Raw genomic sequence first — 22,631 nt, 5'->3', positions numbered from 1 at the left:
GCGGAGCAGGGATTAGAACCTATGACCTCCGACTCCCAAGCCCATGCTCTTTCCACTAAGCCATGTTGCTTCTCCGGCAGCTTCTCAATATCTGATAGACAATTACTCTCCCCTGATTCAAAACCTTATTGAAGGCACATCTCCTCCAAGAGGCCTTCCCTGACTAAGCCCTCATTTCCTCTTTATTCATGCAATCATATTTATTGAGCGCTTACTGTATGCAGAGCACTGTACTAAGCGCTTGGGAAGTACAAATCAGCAACATATAGAGATGTTCCTTACCCAACAATGGGCTCTTTACCCACTTCCTTCTGAGTTGCCTTGACTTGCTCCCTTTATTCACTACCCCCACCTCCAGTCTCACAGGACTTATGTACATATCCGAAATTTATTTATTTATATTAATGTCTGTCTCCCCCTCTAGGCTGTAGGCTCGTTGTGAGCTGGGGATGTGTCTGTTATATTGTGTTGTACTCTTCCAACTGCTTAGTACAGTGCCCTGCACACAGTAAACACTCAATAAATACGATTGATGGATTGATTGTTAAATTACACTAAGAATCATTTTTTATGGAGCCAATCATTGTTTCTGCCCTCCATCTGCTCAACCAGAGTGTCAGACTGTGGGCTGGCCTGTCTATGTCTGCGGGTGTGGAGGGATGGTAGAGAGAGGGCTGAGCATCTGATTAATCCTGGGGACCAGCCTGAAATCTCTGCCCAGGTCCTTTGTTCAACAGCTATGACAAAGAGCTGAGGGGGCTAAGTCACAATAACAGAGAAGCAATGTGGCATAGTGGAAAGAGCACGGGCTTGGGAGTCGGAGGTCTTAGGTTCTAATCCCTGCTCCGCCACTGATCAGCTGTGTGACTTTGGGCAAGTCACTTGACTTCTCTGTGCCTCGGTTACCTCATCTGTAAAATGGGGATTAAGACTGTGAGTCCCACGTGGGACAACCTGATTATCTTATATCTACCCCAGCACTTAAGCGCTTAACAGATGCCATTATTATTATTATTATTGATAAGGAAGATTAATCCCTCACACTCTATGGCATTTTGCTCTCTCAACTCTTTTGCTTCATTCATTTTCACAACTAATCAGGAAGCAATATAGTCTAGTGGATAGAGCACAGGTCTGGGAGTTGGAAGGACCTGGGTGCTAATCCCAGCTCCCCAACTTGTCTGCTGGGTGACCTTGGACACGTCACTTCACTTTTCTTTGCCTCAGTTCCCTCATCTGTAAAATGAGTATTAAAACGGTGAGCCCTATTTGGGACAGGGTCTGTATCCAATTTTATTATCTTATATCTACCCCAGTGCTTAGAAAATACTGCCTGGAACATAGTAAGTGCTTAACAAATACCACAAAAGAAAAAAAACAAAATCTCTTCTGTAAGGTTAGGGGGGATGGGGAATATTCAATCCATTTGCTGATAGGAAAAACAAGCTCCAGAGAGTCTAAGAGACATGGCAACTCAGAAACTAGAAACAAGGACCATGGCTATATTCACAGAATCCATTGTAGTGTCATCCCTGCCTATGTTCCTTTGATCCTACTGGTGTGGCCCGATTTGTTGAGTTTGCCTGCCATGCCTGACTGCCATCTCTGCTCCTTCCTATCTCTGCGTGACTGTCAACATTGGATATAAAAAGAAACTACAGTGAACTCATTCCTCCCCAGCGGAAGGAGCCTTCCAACACTTCTTTTTTGGAGCCCTGCAAACAATTGTGGTTTGGATGGTGCCCAACCCTAGCAAAGGCCCCAGAGTGAAAGAGGGGGCTGGGGATAGAGAGAAGAGAGGGAGGAAGGAAAGAGCTGGGTTTCAAGGCAGAAAATATGACTGACTGAAAGCGCTGCAAAAAGGTGTTTCTGTTACTCTTACAGACTTCTCTGAGCAACAGTTTCTTAACTTCTGAGCATATTCCAACTTTTAAAATTCTGTTTATGAGCAGCCTTTCCAAAAACATAAAACAAAACAAATCATGGACAACAAAGGATTAAATGTTTTTAAATAAGCCACACTATAGATATGTAGATGTGTAGCAACAGTAACCCCATCTATAGTGGCTGGGCTTGGGACAGTCTTGAGAGGCAGGGGGATGGATAAGACCCCTTCCACAGACACTAGGGGGTGGGGGGTGGGGGGCTGCAATGAAAGCTAGGAGACATGAGTGCCCCAGGGGGAAATTTGGACTCTGTTTACACAGGAAGGAGCCCAAGATTCAATTAGCTGGGGAGATGCCTACTCTGGGGGTATTTCCTTAGTCAGAGTGGGTTTGGAAGGCTATAGTTAAGTCAGGGATAATGAGCTAACTCTGGTTTGGTTGGTTTTTCAAAGAAATGTCAGGGAAGTGTTAAATGCCTGTGATCAGGGTGTTGTGACTGTATCAGGAGCAGCATTTGTCTCCATTTGATTGTATCTTTGAGTACTAGATGCATACATTTGGGATAATAAAGCAGCCTGGCTCCCCACCTTCCTGAAGGGTGTGAATAGGTCAGGGCCATCCCTGGAGGGGTGGGGGAGGTGGGAGGTAGCAACTTTTTTGTATTGTGCTCTCCCTAGCTTGGTATAGTGCTCTGCACACAGTAAGTACTCAAATGGGATTGATTGATGGATTGATTGCTCAAGTGTGTGTGTGTGAGTGTGGTGGTGGTGGGGGGGTCTTTTAATGAACAGATGTTCCCGGATATGCAGGCAATCCTGAGGTCTTACTGCTATAACCTCTTCCTCCCCAGGCCACGCACCCTATAGGGATCTGCTTTTGCTTCCTAGTGGGGTTTGGGAGGGCTGCTGCCTTAAGAGACAAATGAGACCAAAAGAGAATGGCCCTGCTTTCGGTCCAGGTGAGAGACCACTCTCATCCTGCCCAGTTTGGTGGCACCTTCTCAGGGGACTGAGAGTGAGAGGTGAAGGACCCCCTAGGATGAGGGGCCTGGGGCATTCCCTTAAAGGTGGCCCTGGAAAATATAGCCCCAGCAGATGGGGGAGACAGCAAGCTCCAAAGCTCAGTTACCTCAACGCTGAAATGGGGATTAAGACTGTGAAACCTAGGTGGGACGGAGACTGTGTCCAAGCTGGTTACCTCGTATCTACCCCAGTGCTTAGTACAGTCCCTGGCACATAGTAAGTCCTTAACAAATTCCATAAAAAATACTGGAAAGAGCATTTAGTACTTAGTACAGTGCTCTCTGCACACAGTAAGCAATCAATAAATCCCTCTGAATGAGTGATTGATTCTGACCCCTGCCCTGCCATCTGCCTGCTGTGTGACCCTGGGTAAGTCACTAAACTTTTCTGTGCCTCAGTTTCCCCATCTGTAAAATGAGGATTCAGTGTCTGTTCCTCCTCCTAGTTAGATTGTGAGCCTTATGAGGGATAGGGACTGTGTCCGATCTGATTATCTTGTTTCTACCCCAGTGCTTTGTACAGTACGTAGTACATAGAAAAGCAGCGTGGCTCAGTGGAAAGAGCACGGGCTGTGGAGTCAGAGGTCATGGGTTCAAGTCCCGGCTCTGCCAATTGTCAGCTGTGTGATCTTGGGCAAGTCACTTCACTTCTCTGAGCCTCAGTTGCCTCATCTGTAAAATGGGGATGAAGATTGTCAGCCCCCCAGGAGACAACCTGATCACCTTGTAACCTCCCCAGCTATTAGAACAGTGCTTTGCACATTGTAAGCACTTTATAAATGCCATTATTATTATTATAGTAGGTGCTTAACAAATAGCACAGTTATTAATTATTATAATAATTCTCTAGTGGGTTGGCGTTTCCCAGAAAAACTGAGACAGCTTGGTCAACAATTCTTTATCATCAGCTGGTGATGGCTAAGATGGGGAGAGGGAGGGAATGAGGAAGAGAGAGAGTGGGAGCTGCGTTGTTGGGGGTTGGAAGGAAGGAAGGAAGGGAAGGCCAAGGGGTATTGCATCCACCCATTTCCATCCCCTGGCTCCCACTCTCCTCCACTTCCCTCCTCTCTCACACCCCTTCTCAGGTCCTCCGCATTAACGTCAGGCCCTCAGTGTCTTCCAGGATGGATTCCACTCGTCTTCTCTGTAAAGCAAGGAAAATGGATAGCTCACAGGCTTGACCCCCTTCCCTTCTCCCACCCACAACTTCCACCCCTCTAGGGGAGAAATGAACCCAACTCAACCTTAGTTTCACTGTGTAGCCCTCAACCACTGTCAGGTCTGCCCCCCCCCCGCCACACACACACACACAATCCCCTCACCTGAGGTAAAGAAGTGCAGGGAAACTCAATTCTGACACACACATTAGTCATTTCAAAAAGAAGGGTCAAAGGGAGAGGAAGTCAAAATGAATTCTGGCAGTTTTAGTCTTTGGATTGTTTGTGGACTGGGACCACTCTTCCCCTTCCCTCCCCTCTGTGCTCTCCCCCCTGTATCAATGAGGGCTGTTTGACACTTGGAACCAAAGGGTCATGGCCTCTGTTGCACCCATTTCCTCTAAACTTTTCCCATCCTGTTCAGCCCCTCCCTTGGTCAATCGGCCCTGGGCAAAGCGGAGAGGCTGGTGGTGACCAACCTGATTTTGGTCCAAGCTGTCCGGCAGCTTCTGTGGGTTCAGACATGGCAGAAGTAACGCCTCCAACCTCAGAGCGGCCTGCGCTGTTTCCTGGTTGATTATCAAGTACTTAATCTCTTGGGCCTGTGATTAAAGAACAACCTTAAAAACCAAGTAAGCCAGGTAGAGCTTGGGAGTCACAACACCTCAGCAGAGCTCCTGCCCCTCTGGTGATGGTGACCATCTCATGCTCAAGTATTTAGGGGCCAATTATCCAGGATTTGGATTATCCAGGTCACTTGCTTCCCCTCCTTTCCCTCCCAGCCTCCTGCATATCAGCCATTTCACAGTTTACTACTATCTCCTCCAGAGAGTGGGCAGGGAACAGGGCAGAGGCAGGGAGAGGAGGAGAAATTCACATTAAAAGTCTTTTTCCAGTTGTTCCTCTTTCATCCAGATGTCCAGCACAGCTTCATCCCTCTGGGAAGCTTGAAGTTGGGGAGGAGAAAGAGGTGGGGCTAACTTCTATTCTACCCCAATTAGTGTTTCTGGAAATTGTAGTTCCAGGAATCAAGAGGAAAACCTAGCATTACTCTGAGAATCCTTGGTAGTCCACTTTTCTTTTCTTTTTTAATGGTATTTGTTAAGTGCTTACTATGTGACAGGCACTGTACTAAGTTCTGGGGTAGATACAAAGTAATCAGGTTGGACACACTCCATGTCCCACTTGGGGCTCACAGTCTTAATCCCCATTTTACAGATGAGGTAACTGAGGCACAGAGAAGAGAAGTGATTTGCCCAAGGTCACATAGCGACAACTGGCCTTAAGCAGGATTAGAAACCAGGTCTTTCTCATTTGCAGGCCCCTACTCTACCCCTTAGACCATCTTGCTTCTCAGTCTGTTTCTTGGTCTTTGCCTCTCAGAAACCCTTCATTGAAGAAGAATTCTGTACCAGTTAAGTATACCCTGAAGAGGAGGCCTAAAAACCCTGGAATTCCAGGGTAGACCTAGCCTATGTATTAACAGCTCTTTAGTAAGTGAAAGGCTTGCTGGGAGAAGAGCTTGTAATTAATGACTAAAATTAGAATGCTGAACTATTTGTTACTACTTCAGTGACCTGTCCTCTCCCTGACTCCATTACCATGGATTTAGCCTGCTCTAATCTCATTGCCCTGGATCCAATGGAATTGGAGCAAACACTGACAGGGCTCCCCTCCCTAGGACACAACATTCCAAGGGAGTCGAATCCAGGGCTGAAAGGAGAGGCAGAGGTTCTGCCCTCCTTGGGGAGTGATCATGTGCATGGTTGCCTTGACCCACAAGACTTTCCCAATTGAAGAATTTAGTACCGCAACAGACAACACACCAGATCAGGTCCCCAGACCAAAGCTGGGATCTGCCTGAGTTGGGGTAGAAGAAGGCTGACGTCGTGGAGGGGGCCGGAGAATCTCTCTGTGGAGAGGGATCTGGGGAGCTCTTTGCAGGGGACAGAACCCCTCTGATTGATTTTGGTCCAAGTCCTGCTTCAGCTTATCCTTCTAACATGACCCTGAACAAGGTCATGCTTGAGTAGGAAATATAGATGTAGAAATAGATGCAATTGGAGACAGATGTGATATATCTGTAGCTAAAAATGACCACTAACCAGAGCTTGGTGGGCGGTTTGGGCCGAAAGTTCAAACTGAGATTAATTGTGCTCTCGGGGCCACGGGGGCGATTTGGCACTCCCTCCGGGAGGTGGCTAAAGCTGCTCAAAAGGAGGGCAGAGAAGGAGGGGAGGGAGGTCTGGTGAAGCTAGGGCTGTCTCCGTCCCTGCTCTGGTCTCAATCCCCAGGCTCCTCCTCTTCCCTGCCAACCCCCTTAGCTTTTACACAAACAAACAAGCCCAGTTGCAAACACACACCCCTCACTCAATAGGTTCTCAGAGAGAACCCCTGCCAAGCCCCTGGTTGTGTTGAGGAAATAACATCTTTGTCCGTATTTAGCTTGGGGATTGCCAAGTCCTAGAGAATCAGCAAAAGCTGTCAGTGTTTACTGCAACGACAGAACCAAGTGTGCCCTCCGTAGACACTCTATCTTGCTCTCCAGAGGGCCTGGGGTGGGACGGGAGAAGAAGGAAGAGGGGAAGGAAGAGGAGGAGGGGGAGAAAGGAAGGAGGGAAGAAGTTGGAGAGCAGCGGAGGCAGGCCTTGTCCAATGCTGCTAACTATAGCCTATTAGTTTCAGAGTCATAAATAAACTCAGTGCCATGGTAACTGCTCTTGCCAAGGATGATATCACTTCTTTTGGGACAAGGAGGGGGAAAAATATCTTTTTTGAGGTTTCGTGGTCTAAAATAAGAAACTTTTCCACAATTCGGCTGGTGTGAGGGTTTTCCCCACAGGGAACCGTGTTGAAAACTTCAGCCTAGGGGCAAGAAAAAGAAGAGAACCTAGGCCATTCATTGTGCTCTGCCAGGAACCAGAGAACCAGTTCAAGTGGGATTGGCATTTCCAAGATGAGTAATAACTGAAAATTATAACCCATGTTGGAAGGTGGGTTTGAGGTAGGCTGGGGAAAACCTTTGGGGATAAGGGTCATTGCCACTGTGGCCTGTCAAGCCTCCCTCCCTAGAGCACATGCCTCTACTCTCCCCTCCCATCCCCTGGGAGAAATGGGGGTGGAGAGGAATGAGATGTCCTCGTAGAAAAACCTAAGTCTGTTCCTGCCCTCAAGTGCCTCTGGTGCCCTGACCTTCTTAGCTGTCTCCTGGTGGGTGGTGAGTTCTGGGAAGATTTCCGGAGGATGCTTGCTGGGATTAGCCAAATTGTCCTCCTGGAGTACTGCTAAATGACCAATGAATGACCTTCCCAGTATGACAGAACTGAGTCCTGGCTGAGCTGCTTCCAAGTGGAGGTTCGGTAGAGGGGATACTGGGAGCTTGTTGCCACCTTATCTCCTCCTTCTCTTTTGTGCCCCATCTCTTGTCTGACCAGACCACCCTGCCCCAACATCTGCTTTACCCAATCTTTCAGCATGACCGCAAGCTTCTCTGTTGAAGGCAGGAATAGTTTCTACCAACTGTGTTGTTATGATTGATTGATTGATTGAGCATCCTTTCCCCATCTTTACTCCTCCTTCCTTCCTCCAAGTTCCTTCCCCCTTTGTTGGCCATGAGGCCTGATAAGACCCCGAGAAGGTATCTAATCCATCCATCTGAAGCCAGGCAAGACCCAAGCCACTCCTGAGGACATAATAATGATAATAATAATAGTGAGAAGCAGCGTAGCCTAGTGGATAGAGTCTAGTCCTGGGAGTCAGAAGGATCTGGGTTCTAATCCCGGCTCTGCCACTGGTCTGCTGTGTGACCCTGGGCAAGTCACTTCACTTGTCTGTGTCTCAGTTCCCTCATCTGTAAAATGGAGATTAAGACTGTGAGCCCCACATGGGTCAGGGACTGTGACCAACCTTGTATCTACTCCAGCGCTTAGTACAGTGCCTGGCACATAGGAAGAGCTTAACAAATACCATAAAAAATAATAATTGTCGTATTTGTTAAATGTCTGCTATGTGCCAGGCACTGTAGTAAGCACTGGTGGTTATAAGCAAATTGGGTTGGACAAAGTCCCTGTCCCACGTGGGGCTCACAATCTTAATTCCCATTTTGCAGATGAGGTAACTGAAGCACAGAGAAAAAAAGCAACTCACCTAAATTCACACGGCAGAAAAGTGGCAGAGCAGGGATTAGAACCCAGGGCCTTTTGACTACCAAGCCCTTGCTCAATCCACTAGGCCATGCTACTTCCTTGTAAATGCTTACTATATGCCAGGCACTGTTCTAAACGCTGGGGTATATTGATGATAATTGCACTGGACACGGTCCCTATCCCACTCAGGGCTCACAGTCTTAATCCCCATTATGCAGATGAAGGAATTGAGTCCCAGAGAAGTGAAGTGACTTGCCCGAGGTCACACAGCAGACAAGTGGCGGAGCCGGGTTTAGAATCTATGTCCTTCTGACTTCCAGTCCTGGGATCTTTCCACTAAGCCACAGTGCTATTAGCAAGCAGCGTGGCTCAGTGGAAAGAGCACGGGCTTTGGAGTCAGAGGTCATGGGTTCAAATCCCGGCTCTGCCAATTATCAGCTGTGTGACTTTGGGCAAGTCACTTCACTTCTCTGGGCCTCAGTTCCCTCATAAGTAAAATGGGGATTAAGACTGTGAGCCCCGAGTGGGACAACCTGATCACCTTGTAACCTCCCCAGCACTTAGCACAGTGCTTTGCACATAGTGAGCACTTAATAAATGCCATCATCATTATTATTATTATTTACTGAGCGCTTACTGTGTCCAGACCACTGTACAAAAAATTTGGGAGAGTATAAGGCAATTGTGTTGGAAGACATGTTTCCTACCACAACAAGCTTTTGGTGTAGAAGACTGACCACTGGTCCACCCAGCCTGGTATTCTGACTCAGACAGTAGCACCAGGATGCTTGGGGGAATCTTGTTTCAGTTGCCCTCCTGTACTCCCTGTCTGGTGCTTGAGCTGACCAGTCGCTCTGAATGTCAGGACAGTCCCAGCATTTTGCAAGTGGCTTCGGGAAATTTTAGAAAATAATTTAAAAATGTCCTAGACCACCTGATCAGCCTATATCTCAGGGATATAGGTGTTCTTACACGCTTTAAAAGGGAAACAGCATAGCTTGGGTCTGGGCGTCAGAAGACCCGGGTTCTAACCCCAGATCCACCACTTGTCTGCTGTGTGATATTGGGCAAGTCACTCAAACTGCTTTGTGCTTCGTCTATAAAATGTGGATTGAATCCTCCTCTCTCAAATTTAGACTGTGAGCCTCATGTGGGACAAGGACTGCTTCCAACCTGATTACCTTCCATCTACCCCAATGCTTAGTACAGTACCTGGCATATAGTAAGCACTTAACAAGAACCATTAAAAAAAAGTGTGAGTGTCCACCTCTGAGATGGAATCTGGTCAGGAGAGGGACAGGGGTGGAGGTTCCAAATTCTCTCCTGGCCACCAAGGTCACTTCGCCTTCCTGCAGTTATGCTACAGTTTGGGCCCATTGCGGGCTTTCCCAGATTCGCTTACCCTCATTTGGACGTAGCGCAGCCGCAGAGCACGGATTCGGTTCCGGGCCTCCGCGGCCCTCAGCACCCCGATCTGCTGTGCCTGTCTTTCCTTCTCAGACTCCCTAGATTGCCAGGTGTTCAGGTTTAAAACTCTCTTGTGGACTTCTGGGAAGCTGCAGTTGGGCAGTAATTTGGCCTCGTTTTGGAACTCACTGGGCTCGGCAAACATATGATATCGGATCATCTGTTGCATTGACAGAGTCACCAAGTCCTTGGGGGTCAGTGCTCTGCGGTGTTTTGAGAATTCCTTCTTCGACTCTTCCTCTGCCTCTGGCATCTCCCAGGTGCTCTAGTGGGATGACCTGCAGTTCCAAAGAGAGGAAGGCAGCTTCTGGGAAGGATAGCTTTTATATTTTAATATATGGTATTTGTTCAGCGCTTACAATGTCCCAGGCACTGTACTAAACACTGGAGTAGAAACAAGCTAATCAGGTTGGAGACAGTCCATGTCCCAAGTGGGGCTCCCAGTCTTAACTCCCATCTTACAGATGACATAATTGAGAATCAGAGAAGTGAAGTGACTTGACCAGGGTCACAAAACAGACAAGTGGTGAACCCAGGTTCGTCTGATTCCCAGGCCTGTGCTCTATCCACTATGCTGGGTTTTAGGAGGCTCCAGCCTGGCTCTAGGGATGGTCTTGTCTCAGTCTTTAAACTAATTGCTGGGGATTACATCTGTAGGATGCTCTGTTTCCACCCATCCTATCACCTCCCTTCTCTCCCCACTCGAATCAGTTTTCCCAAAGCAGAATGGCCTAATGGAAAAAGCACAGGACAGGAAGTCAGGGACTAATCTTGGCTTTGCTACTTTCTTGCTGAATGACCTTGGACAAGTCATTTAATTGTCTGTGCCTCTTTTTCCTCTTTTATAAAATGGGGATTAAATAACTGTTCTCCCTTTCTTTTAGACTGTGAGCCCCATTCGGGACAGGGACTGTCTGATATGATTGTACTGTATCAACCTGTGGCTTGGCACATAGTAACAAACATCACAGTTATAGTTACTATTAATATTGCTGCTGATCTATATTTGTTTCTTCCTCAAGGGTGATACAGGGAAGCTGGGAAAATTAGCTGGTGAGATTTATTTTTGTGTTTTCTAGGTATGTGATAAGACACGTTTTTGACTTTAAAAATCACCACTCTAGGGAATGTCTCTATTCTCTAAATGGATTCCAAGAACCCAGGTCCCTGTTCTACACTCTGTGTGCTCAATATATACATAGTGACTCATCAACTGTTCAGTGAAAAAGAGGATGAGATGGGGAAACATATCAAAAATATTACCAGCCACTCATATTTATGATCTGCCTCTCCTCTTCTCAAGGGAGGAATGGACAAGAATACAAACACCACCTGCATTTTTGTTTGAAATAGCAGGAATACCAGGGAACTTTCTGAAACTTCCAAGAAAATAATAGAGATTCCCAGGAAGCCTATTGGGTGTGAGGTGAAGACTACCTTAATCCTGCTGTTGTGGTTTCTCGATTAACCTGGGACAGGACTCCTGGCTTCTGTGAGATTTCTGGAATGACTGGGTCTCCAATTTTACCTTCAAGTAATAATGAGGGAGTGTTGAGCAACAGTGGGTATTTAATGGGCTAGACAGAAGCTTGATAAAAGCAGCCTGTTGCAGGGAAAGACTTTCACTCTAGAGTACTTGATGATGATGGTATTCATTAAGTGTTTACTATGTGTCAAGCATTGTTCAAACACAGGGGTTACAGGATAATCACGTTGGACACATTATGTCTCAAAAGAGGCTTACAATCTTAATCCCCTTTTTACAGGTAACTGAGGCCCAGACAAGTGAAGCGACTTACCCAAGGTCACACAGCAGGTATGTGGCTGAGCTGGGATTAGAACCTAGGTCCTTCTGAAGCCACGCTGCTTCAGAAAGGGCTCCAAGGGCTCCTTAGCCCCTGCTCCCTGCCTCTAAGTCCTGGGTAGGACTTCACCATTCCCATAGTCCTCCAGAGAAGGGGTGTCCTGTTGCTGCCTTCCCAAAGCTGTCAACTGGGCCCAGAGAGTTTTCCAAGTTGTCCAAGGTGAACTCAAATGAACTAAATGTCTATTTTCTGTGGTACTGATGATACCGATCAAGGCCAGTTTGGAGGATCAAAGTGATTTTTAGACCAATGAATGCAAATATGTGCGGTCCTGTTAGCGAAGGAGAGGCCCAATTCAGTTATATGAAATCTCGATTGTCCAAATGAATCTCTGTTCCACGTTGTTCTGGATAACTGGGTTTCTGCTGAATTCCTTCAATAAGATTTTTTAGCTTTCTGGGAAGCAGGCTAAAGAAGAAATAGTGAAATAGTGAGGGGTGGGAAGAGAGAGAGTGTGAGAGCGGGAGAGGGAGTGCTACAGGCTGTTTTTGCATTACAGCATAATCTTTCTTGTTTTCTCTTACCCTCTCAAAGCGATGGCAGGAAGTCAGCGAGGGCGTTGCTGAAAGCAAAGAGGAAGTGGCATGGAGGAGGGGTCTGGGGATTGCGCCTGGAACCTCAGAGGGTGCAGGCTGGCAGTTGTATGTGTTCGCTTGTGGATCGTCGGGGGAGTGGGCTGTGATCTTTTGTAGGGGTCTCTTTTCATCCCCATGGTTGAACTCTTATCTCTGGCTCCTAACAGCAGGGTCAGGGCCAAACCCAGAAACTGTTGGGGAGTTGGCTTTCTCTCTGGAAGCCTCCATGGGAAGAGGCTTGAAGTCAAACTGTTTTGGGGTATATTGCTTCAGGACATTGCTCTTACAACACTTAACCCTATTCAGGAACTGAAACTCTGGCACGATCATGCTGAACTGTCTGTTGGAGGAACCGCCCAACCTGCCTATTTAGAATCCTCTCTGACAAGCTGAATTTAAAGGCCGCCCAGCCTTAGAATGAAGATGCTAGGGTAGGGGAATGGATCTGGGCTCACTGATCTGTTCTAAGCTCAGATTTCTTCAGGAGGGGACTACGGTCCTCTGACCTAGGCAGTCGCTGGACATTACTCCTGTTCCAGACCTCACAGAGTGTGATCTAGTGGGCCGGGCCAGGCCATACTGAAACTGAATGAGTCGCCTAGCCCTCGAGGGAATGAATGCAGCAGCCACTGTGAAGAATTCATCTCTGAGCTCCATTCTCAAAATGACTCCTAGTTCTTGACCCCTGAAAGTACACTTCCTTCTGGGGACTGAAGTTTTATTTAGATGTAGCAGAAATCTGAACATCTGTTACCTGAATTGACTTGTTATCCAATTTCTCCACAATAACAAGAAAAAAAACCCAATGTGGATTATCAAACCGAACTGGGCGAGTGCTGCTGCAATAGCTAAACCCATAATTTTCTGTTTTCTGAATTTTGGATTATCTGAGGCAGGGAGCCTAAAACATTCTTGTAGACTGTGAGCCTGTTGTTGGGTAGGGACCGCCTCTATATGTTGCCAACTTGTACTTCCCAAGCACTTAGTACAGTGCTCTGCACACAGTAAGCGCTCAATAAATATGATTGAATGAATGAATGAATGAATTCTTGCTGGCTTTTGGCTTGAAAATCCCATCTGGCATGGTATTTACCATCATCAGTAAAAATAGAGCACAGGAGAGCAAATACCTGTTTTAAGCAAAACTTAGCAGAAAGAGTTTTTTTTTTTTAAATAATAATTATGGTATTTGTTAGGTGCTTACTATGTGCCAAGTACTGTATTAAGCACTGGGGTAAATACAAGGCAATCAGGTTGTCCCATGTGGGACTCACAGTCTTAATCCCCATTTTTACAGATGAGGTAACTGAGGCACAGAAAAATTAAATGGTTTGCCCAAAGTCACACAGCAGACAAGTGGTGGAATGGAGATTAGAACCCATGACCTCTGACTCCAAGCCCGTGCTCTTGCCACTAGGCTATGCTGCTTTCCCTGCCATAGATATCATCAAATAAATATTTAGAGCCATCATTTTTTGTAATCCAGAATCCAGGAATTGTAATAATAGGAGAACATTTTTGTCCTTTCTAGCACCTGCACTGCTAGGTAACTGCCAGTGGTTTCTCCCTTGGATACAAACTCCCACTACAATCTCAGGGTTAGGCTCAGCTCAGAAATTCAAGTCTCTATTTTTCTCAGTTGAAATAAGGACTGGTTCAGAGCATCAGTTTTCAGATGTATTATTACTTGGTTTAAACAGAGGCCTCTTTGTACCATCCAGTGCTTAGTGTACTGAGTTCTGTAAACAGCAAATAACTATCAGAGACAAATGTAAGAATGACTAAATACCTACATCACATCCCTTGTACCTTCCAAGAACATCACAGGCCCTGGGTCTCAGGAACTTTGGAGTATTGGCTCATTTTCCTTGCCCACAGTTCTGCTACAAATGGAAAATGCAGCCAACTCCTATCAATCAGTCATCTATCAATCTATCAATCAGTCAATCAATCAATCAATCGTATTTATTGAGCACTTACTGTGTGCAGAGCACTGTACTAAGTGCTTGGGAAGTACAAGTTGGCAACATATAGAGACAGTCCCTACCCAACAGTGGGCTCACAGTTTAGAAGGGGGAGACAGAGAACAAAACCAAACATGCTAACAAAATAAAATAAATAGAATAGATACGTACAAGTAAAATAAATACATAAATAAATAGAGTAATAAATATGTACAAATGTACAAATGTATATGCACAAACATATATACATATACACAGGTGCTGTGGGGAAGGGAAGGATCATCATCAATCAATTATCTATCTCCATCTAGCCAAGGGCTATAGATAGGATGGCCTCGGGGGAGCCCTTTAAGTCCAAGAATATACACTCAAGTCTGCCAGCATATGTGTTTCCACTGTGCTTTTTGGTTGCTGTATGACTTTGGGCAAGTCACTTAATTGATCGTTCCCTCATCTGAAAAATGGGGAGTCAATTTCTGTTCTCCCTCCTAACTTGGACTGTAAGCCCTACGTGGGAGACTTGATTATCTTGTATCTACTCCAGTGCTTAGTACAGTCCTTGGCACATAGTAAGTGCTTAACAAATACAACAATTCTTCTTATTATTATTATAGAATGCTGTAGCAGATTTAGGTAACATTCTTCCCACACTTGTATCTTTCATTCATTCATTCATTCATTCAATCAATCATATTTATTGAACACTTACTGTGTGCGGAGCACTGTACTAAGCACTTGGGAAGTACAAGTTAGCTTTCCAGACACAACATGGTGCTGGTGTCACAAGAAACAGTTGTGTCCACGTGCAAGGCCCTGGACATGGGGTGAGTTCTGCAAGAACCCAACCCCTGTGTTACGGGAGGGTGGGTATCCTCCCTTTCTATTATAAAAATAATCATAATTGTGGCATTTGTTAAGTGTTTACTATATGATAAGCACTTTTCTAAGTGCCAGGATGGATATGAGAAAGTCGGGTTGGACACAGTCCCTGTCTCACATGGGGCTCACAGTTTTAATCCTGTTTTACAGATGAGGTAACTGAAGCCCAGAGAAGTTAAGTCACACAGCAGATAAGTGACAGAGACAGGATTAGAACCCAGGTTCATCTGATTTCCAGGCCCGTGCTCTATCCACTGGGCTGGACTGCTTTTTTGAAAATCATCTGGGCATAACCCAGCCCTGAATATTTGTGCACCTGGTTTTTAGGGAAACTGAGTTCCCCCAAAAAAGTAGGGCTTTGGTCCAATTGGCAGAGCAGGGGCTGAGGCCCTGGTCTGCCTCTGAGCCTCTGTGTGTATCTTGGACACTTTCTTTATGGCCTAGAATCCGCACGCATAAACAGGATCTCTGGACCTTGGAAGATCATCTGCTTATTCCTCCTTTGAAGTCATGATTCTCTGTGGAGGAAATGCTGGTGACAAGGCGTGGGAGTTCAGAGGGAGAGCATCAGCAGGGGGAGAGAAAAAGAGAGGGGATGGGGGAATAGAGAGAGAGTGACAGACAGAGAGAGCGAGGAAGAGAGAGAGAGAGAGAGAGAGAGAGAGAGAGAGAGAGAGAGACCCAGATCCTATTTCCAAACAAATATCTTGATGAAAAACCAACCCTGAAAAAGAATAGCTAGTCAGCAACCATGAATTGGCAGAGGAATTTTCCTCAACAGGAATACATTAAGCTTCTAGCCCATCTGACCTCTGAGAAGCTTTAACTCCACAGGATCATTTAGAAACTTTGAGCTGACAGGGACCTTCAGAGTTTATCTGGCCAAGCCCCCTGACTCCTTTTGTGGTGTGAGGGTGTGAAGCTCCATATTCTTCCTTAGTAGCCTGCTCTGAAGCTTATTTACCTTAACAGTCAGGATATTCTTCAAATCTCCAAAGGTGCTCTCTCTCTCTGTCTCTCTCTCTTTCTCTCTGTCTGTCTGTCTGTCTGAAATTGGAGCCCATTTCTCTTTGGTCATGGAGAACACCTGGACAACATCTCTTGAAGATCATTAGTGTAGGCTAAACCATTCCAATTTATTTAACATTTCCTCAAGGGACCATTCCAACTTTAATGTTCAGCAGATCCTCTCATTTCTCTGCATCTTTAAGTGTATCATAACTTCCTTTCAACTCTGTAATGTTTCCACAAGGAAAATTCCTGCTGGTCTCTGGGGAAACTGAGGTTCTAGATGAGGGGCTGACTGATGTCCAGCCACCCTATAGGTAAGGATATAGGAATCCCTAGTTCTGGTTCAGTGCTGGCTCTACACTAGGAGGAAACCAACAATGGAGTTGCTTCTTTTCATGCAGACAGTCCACACTTTAGTTTCCAAAGTTTATGATCCTGACCCAATGTTATCCATGCAGGAATGGCTACTTTTTTAAAACAAATGGTATTTGTTAAGTGCTTACTATGTGTCAAACACTGCTCTAAGCTCTGAAGTAGATACAAGTTTATCAGGATGGACCTAATCCCTGTCCCACATGGGACTTGTGAGAGTTATTCTCCACTTTCTTCTGTGCCTGCACTGGAGGCATTTGTTCAATGCACTTCCCTGCCTACCCTGGGATTTGTGTGATTCAGAATTGTGGGCAGAGAAAGTGTTTGTTATATTTGTTATATTATACTCTCTCAAGCTTTGCACAGTAAGCACTCAATACATATGAATGATTGATTGATTGATTGATTGATTGATTCAGAATGAAGTGAATGGGAGTCTACTCAAAACCCCCAGTAGGTTTTACTCCAGGCCATCCTTGAGAACTGGCTGGCAGGAGCCAAAGTCCTGTTAAAAAACGAAGTCTTGTCTCTTGGGTTCAAGGAAGCAGCATGGTCCAATCAATCATGGTCTAATCATATTTAGTCTAATGGAAAAGACCATGGGCCTGGAAATCAGGGGATTTGGGTTCTATCTATTGCCTGCTGGGTGATCTTGGGAAACTCAGTTAGCTTCTCTGGGTCTCGGTTTTCTCATCTGTAAAATGGGGATGAAATATACATCCTCCCTCCTGCTTAGACTGTGAGCCCTGTGTGGAACAGGGAATGTGTCAGAGCTGATCATCTTGCATATATCTCAGCCCTTAGCACAATATTTGGCATAGAATAAGCATTTAACAGATACCCCTGAAAGCCAGGTAATCCAGGTAATCCGGAACAGGATTGAGTGTGGGAGAAGCAGCGTGGTTCAGTGGAAAGAGCCCGGGCTTTGGAGTCCGAGGTCATGGGTTCATATCCCAGCTCTGCCACTTATCAGCTGTGTGACTTTGGGCAAGTCACTTCACTTCTTTGGGCCTCAGTTCCCTCATCTGAAAAATGGGGATTAAGTCTGTGAGCCCCACGTGGGACAACTTGATTACCTTATATCTACACCAGCGCTTAGAACAGTGCTTTGCACATAGTAAGCACTTAATAAATGTCATCATTAAATGGAGCCAAGTAGGGAGCACCTTGTCCCTTCCTTGGGGAGAGAGTGCTGCCCAGACCATGGCTGACATCTGGCCACCCCCCACCACAGCCCCCTGCTTAGCTCTTGAAGAGAAGCCAGTACTCCCCGTGAATTCCCCAGCCCCTAAAAATGAGTGGAAAAAACGGCACAAGATTCCTACCTCGAGCCAAAATCCATGGGCCCCCACTCCCTGCTGTTCGGTGTCGGAGACTTGCCCGCCTCCCACCCACCTCCAAAGCCCAGAGGCCAGAGCTTGGAGGGTAAACAACTCTGTTTCTGGAGTCAGCAGCATGCCAGACTCAGTCATATGGAAAACCTTACACTGACTATCTGAGTATTTATACCCCAAAGTTCACCACTGCAGCTCCAGTTCTGGGCCGGGTCAACAGAACCCATAGTGAGGGTGATTCTCTTACGGGCTGGGGCCCCAGGGCTCCAGTCAGTCTTCTAAACCCACACTCGAGGATTGTTCTGAGCTCTCGTTCTTGGTCTTTCCAGACCAACTACCCAGCAGCCACCACTTTCTTGACTTCCAAGTGGCTTACCGGATTCTACCCCCTACACCCCAGATGGGTGGTTCATTCACGAGGCTGAAAAAGGTAGTAGGACTCAAGCAGGTTGGCGATGGGGAGGGGAGAAGAGGAATCGGAACTCAGTTCATTCTGCCCAGGCTGCAAAATTATGTGTAGCCACGACGTGGCTCGTCACTTATTTCTAGGGATTAGTCTGATTCTGGGTTCAGTTCAGAAAAGGCAGATTGCAGGATGCTGTCTGACAGAGGAAAAAGGAAACATGAACTAGCTTGGAAATTCCTTGAGGGCAGGAAATTTCTCCAACTCTATTGTACTCTCCCAAGTGCAATGAAAAGAGTAAGTGCTCAGTAAACTCTATGGTTTAACTGGCTGAATTTGTCAACTGCTTCTCAGGCATCAGAGAGATGGCTGTTAGGACCCCTCAAAGTCCCTGGATTCACAATTCAGGCCCTGGTGAAGAACTCTCTCTAAGCCTGCATTTTCCCCACTGCTGCTGCTCTTTCCCATTAGGGTTGTGAGAGAAGGCTGAAGGAAGTCAGAATTTTAATTTTCTAGTCTCTGATGGGGAGGGCTCCTCAACTGAACTGTTGAGAGAACATGATCAAAATCGGCCTGAAACTACAGCAGGAAAGATTTAAGTCAGACATAAGGAAACACTTCCCTACATGGCAGGGGTGTGAACATCTGCAATGGGTGACCAAGGGAGCCAAAGAGATGATCAAGATCAGGAGAGATTGGAATGGATTAGGTGGGGTGATTGGGGACGCATCTGCTTGAAGGCAGGGGAACAGACAGGGTGCAGTTACTTCTTGAACTCCCTTCCAGCTGGAGCAGGAAGTGGGAATGGGGTAACAGGTGTTGGCTAAGGAGCCCAATCCTAGAACTGAAAAGGCAGTTGACAGGCCTAAGTCTTGCTGCCTTCTGTGCATGCTGAGAGCTTAGTTGAAGCTTCTTAATCTTCCGAAAGACATAGCCCAGGCTTGAGGCCAAGGATCATCCAGGAAATCGGGATCCTGCTTAACAGCTTCCCTCCTGACACAGAATCCAGTGAGCCCAGTGAGTCCATGGAGAACAGTGAACTGGGTGGGCACTAGGAGCTTTGAGGGGAGAAATGATAGTTTTTGGGAAAGTCGTTGTACTTTAAAAATCCTCAGGCCAGGTTGCAACTGGGCCAGTGACTCACTTCTGAGTCCCTAAGACTAGTGTGCTGTTTAAACAATCTTATCCAGCCTAAGTGATTTATTCATTGGTATATATGAGTATTAAAGAACCCGTCAACTGACCCAGATGGAATGGGAGGGAGTGAGAGAGTTGTGTTCAACTAACTTCCAAACTGCTTGGATGAATGCCAGGATTATTCTCTAGTGCAGAGGCAGTTTTAAAGTAAATGGTAAAAATGACATTGAAATTGCTCTCCTGAGCTGCCTTCTGTAACCATAAAGATACCTTAAGATCTTTCAGTGAGGGGAGGCAGGAACCTGGCTCATTCAATTCAAGTCACTCTATCAAGTCATTCTATCAATCATAGATATTTATTTTATTTTCTTATGGTATTTGTTAAGTGCTTACTGTGTGCCAGTCACTGTACTAAAGTACTGGAGTAGAGACAGGCAATCTGGTTGGACACAGTCCCTGTCCCACATGGGGTTCACAACCTTAACTTCCATTTTACAGATGAGGTAACTGAGGCACAGAGAAGTTAAATGACTTGCACAAGGTCACACAGCAGACAAGTGGCAGGGCTGGGATTAAAACCCAGGTCCTTCTGACTCCCAGTCCCATGCTTTATCCATGAAGTCATGCAGCTTCTCAATTTACATTGAGCACTTTACTGAGCACTTAGTGTGTGCAGAGCCCTGCACTAAGTGCTTGGGAGAGTGCCATACAATAAAGCTGGGAGATAACTATCAGCCACGATCCCTGCCTTCAAGGATCTTTAAGATCTAGTTGGGGAGAAAGACATTAAAATAAACTATGGATAGGAGAAAGAACAGAGTATAAGGATATACCTGGAAGTGCTGTGGGGCTGGGTGTGGGGTGGGTGTCAAGATGCTTAAGGGATACAGACCCAAGTGCATAAACCGTGCAGAAGGGCAGATGAATAGGGTGGGGTAATGAGATGTTAGTCAGAGAAGTTCTCTTGGAAAGATATTATTTTCATAGGACTGAAGATGGGGAGAGTGGTGGTCTATTGGATATGTAGAGGGAGGGATCTCCAGGACAGAGGAGGATATGAATAATTGTTCAATGGTGAGAGAAATGCCCAAGGAGTTATGTTGAATTCATAACCCCAGGAAAATGTCCCACCTTTAGTTAAAAGACCCTATGTTGCATTGTGGAAAAGGCAACAATATTATACATTTGTATAGCACTTAAACATTTTTCTACATCACTTTCCATTCTTTTTTTTTTTTCATTTTACTCCCACAGGCTAAGAAGAGGCAGGTATAATTATTTCTATCTTACAGATGAGGAAAGGAGGACCAAAGAGGTTAAGTCTCTTGTCCAAGGTCACCCAGCAGGCAAGTGCAGAGTCTAGATTAGAATCCAAGTTCCCTGTCTCCTAGGCCCATGTTCTTTCCTGTAAGCCAGCTGATTGTAAGGGCCACCCCTGTGGACCTGTGGGGGGCCAGTTCTGGTGGAATTTGGATTGGGAACCAATCAGACTGTAGTCGCAGCTGGCGCATTACAATTTGGCATTGACAGGTCTTTGAAGCTCATCCACAGTCCCTCAGAGACGGCGGGGTCAGAGGAATAGGTGGGGCATTAGCCTAGATTAGTGCTCTCCACTGGCACTCTATCTTCTGCCCTGGGTTTACCCCCACTGAAAATAAGTGGGGAAGAGAGTGACAGGTTTAAAATCTGGATCCAAAGAGAGTTCCACCTGCAAAGCACAAGCATCACATGTCAATCAATCAATCAGTCAATCATCTTTATTGAGTACTTACTGTGTGCAGCCCACTGTAATAAGCCCTTGGGAGAGTACAATATAAAAGAGTTGGTTATTACTATTCAATATTATTGTTATGGTATTTGTTAAGCAGTTATTATGTGTCAAACACTGTTCTAAGCCCTGGGATAGATGTAAGTTAATCAGGTTAGATACAGTCCCTGTCCCATATCGGTTTCACAGTCTAAGTAGCAGTGGAGTAGGATTTAATCCTCATTTTATAGTTGAGGAAACTGAGGCACAGAAAAGGGAAGCGATTTGCCCAAGGTCACACTTCAAGCAATTGGCAGAACAAGGATTAAAACACAGGTCTTCTGACTCCCAATCCTTGTCTTCTGACTCCCAATCCTTGTTCTTTCCACTAGGCCATGCTGCTTCTTACATGGACTTGGGCAGGCTGCTCCCTGGACCGTTGGCTAGGGTCCACCATAGGCAAATTGACCCCGCCCACCTTTCTGCCCCTCCCCTTCTCATCCTCTCCCTTCAATTTCCCCTACTGTCCCACGGAGTACTCCCGTTTGAAGAGCAGGCTCAGTTGGCCTGGGAGTAAAGGTCCCACAAGGACCACCCCACCAGAGGGAGAGTGGGCAAGGGGTGAGCTTTAGCCTGAAGACTTCCAGAGTCTACCTAGAAATTTATCTCCATTCTCCAAGCCACTCCCTCAGCCGTCAAACTAGCAAATACCCCTGGTCTGCAAATCTACAAATAGCAGATTCTTCTGAGTGAGCATCACCCTGCTCACAATATCTGGGGGTCACCAGGTAGGAAAGGAAATGCTGTAGTCTGGTCTTCTTTCCTGCTTATTTGAAAGGGGATCCACACTTTCAGTTCCTATCCCCTGGTAGGGTCCTTAACAGGAAGGAAAAGTCTGTTAGGGTTTAGTGTGCTTGGAATAGCCTCCCTCCTGCCCTGGAACAACCTACCCACTCTGGCAGGCCCCTGTTCTCCCTATCTTAAGAGCTCTACTGAAATCACATCTCCTCCACGAGGTCTTCCCTGACTAACCTCTCATTTCTCCATCCTAATTCTCCCACTTCTGCATCGCCTATGTACTTGAGTCCTTATGTTCTAAGCACATAAATGCTCACTGATTGCCCCGCAACACTTACACGGATTTCTTTATACTCTGTTGCTTCTCCCTTCCTGTAATTTATGAGTTTGTAACCTCCTTAAAGTTAGGGATCATGTCTACTAACTCTATTGTACTCTCCCAAGTGCTTAATGCAGCACTCTGCACAGAGCAAGTGGTTAATATTGACAGATTGATTGATTCTTCCCCTTTCTTTTCCAGACTCAGCCCACTCAACAGCCCTAGGCCCACTGAGGGCTCCATCCATCCCTCCCCCCCAACAGCAGGTGCTCAGTCTTTTTGATCCATTCCTGAATCTGTTCCTTGTCTTTCCCTAACCATTCCCTTCTATCTGACCATAACCCTTACCTGCTTCCCCTCCTCACCCTTCTCTCCCAGCTCTGCGTGATTCCCGGGTTCCACCAAGCCTCTGGCTCTCTGTTGACCTGGTTGCCCAGCAACCAGATAGCCGGTCAACTCCTCTTTCCCTGCCCCTCCCCCCGTTGCTATGGGGGCAGTGTGGGTGGTGCATTAGCAGGATTTACCAGGGAAGTGGGATGAAGGGTCCAAAA

The 22,631-nt window shown here is 46.3% G+C and overlaps 1 protein-coding gene across 2 annotated transcripts; it reads right to left on the bottom strand.

Moving 5' to 3' along the window:
* Positions 1-3,799: 3,799 nt before the first annotated feature.
* On the bottom strand, positions 3,800-22,500 carry LKAAEAR1 (LKAAEAR motif containing 1). Of its 2 annotated transcripts, XM_038750665.1 has the most exons (5): positions 22,429-22,500; positions 9,612-9,954; positions 4,544-4,666; positions 4,230-4,260; positions 3,800-4,051 (listed from the first exon to the last, which is right to left on the bottom strand). In XM_038750665.1, the coding sequence occupies exons 2-4, from the start codon at positions 9,927-9,929 to the stop codon at positions 4,255-4,257; spliced, it is 447 nt and encodes a 148-aa protein (XP_038606593.1). In that variant the 5' UTR covers positions 9,930-9,954; positions 22,429-22,500; the 3' UTR covers positions 3,800-4,051; positions 4,230-4,254. The 2 variants fall into 2 exon arrangements, with proteins under 2 accessions (XP_038606593.1, XP_038606592.1); XM_038750664.1 differs by lacking the exon at positions 4,230-4,260.
* Positions 22,501-22,631: the final 131 nt, after the last annotated feature.

This window comes from Tachyglossus aculeatus, chromosome 8 (genome assembly GCF_015852505.1).
Source record: "Tachyglossus aculeatus isolate mTacAcu1 chromosome 8, mTacAcu1.pri, whole genome shotgun sequence".
Lineage (NCBI taxonomy): Eukaryota > Metazoa > Chordata > Mammalia > Monotremata > Tachyglossidae > Tachyglossus > Tachyglossus aculeatus.
The sequence above is the reverse complement of the archived record's forward strand: the minus strand, read 5'-3'. Positions and strand labels throughout refer to the sequence as shown.

Excerpts from the sequence above, each read along its gene's own strand:
- LKAAEAR1 (XM_038750664.1), bottom strand. The coding sequence starts at position 9,929 with ATGCCAGAGGCAGAGGAAGAGTCGAAGAAGGAATTCTCAAAACACCGC. Across the intron at positions 4,667-9,611 it reads TGCGCTACGTCCAAATGAGG|GCCCAAGAGATTAAGTACTT; the intron begins GTAAGCGAATCT and ends CTTTAATCACAG. Across the intron at positions 4,052-4,543 it reads ACAGCTTGGACCAAAATCAG|AGAAGACGAGTGGAATCCAT; the intron begins GTTGGTCACCAC and ends CTTGCTTTACAG.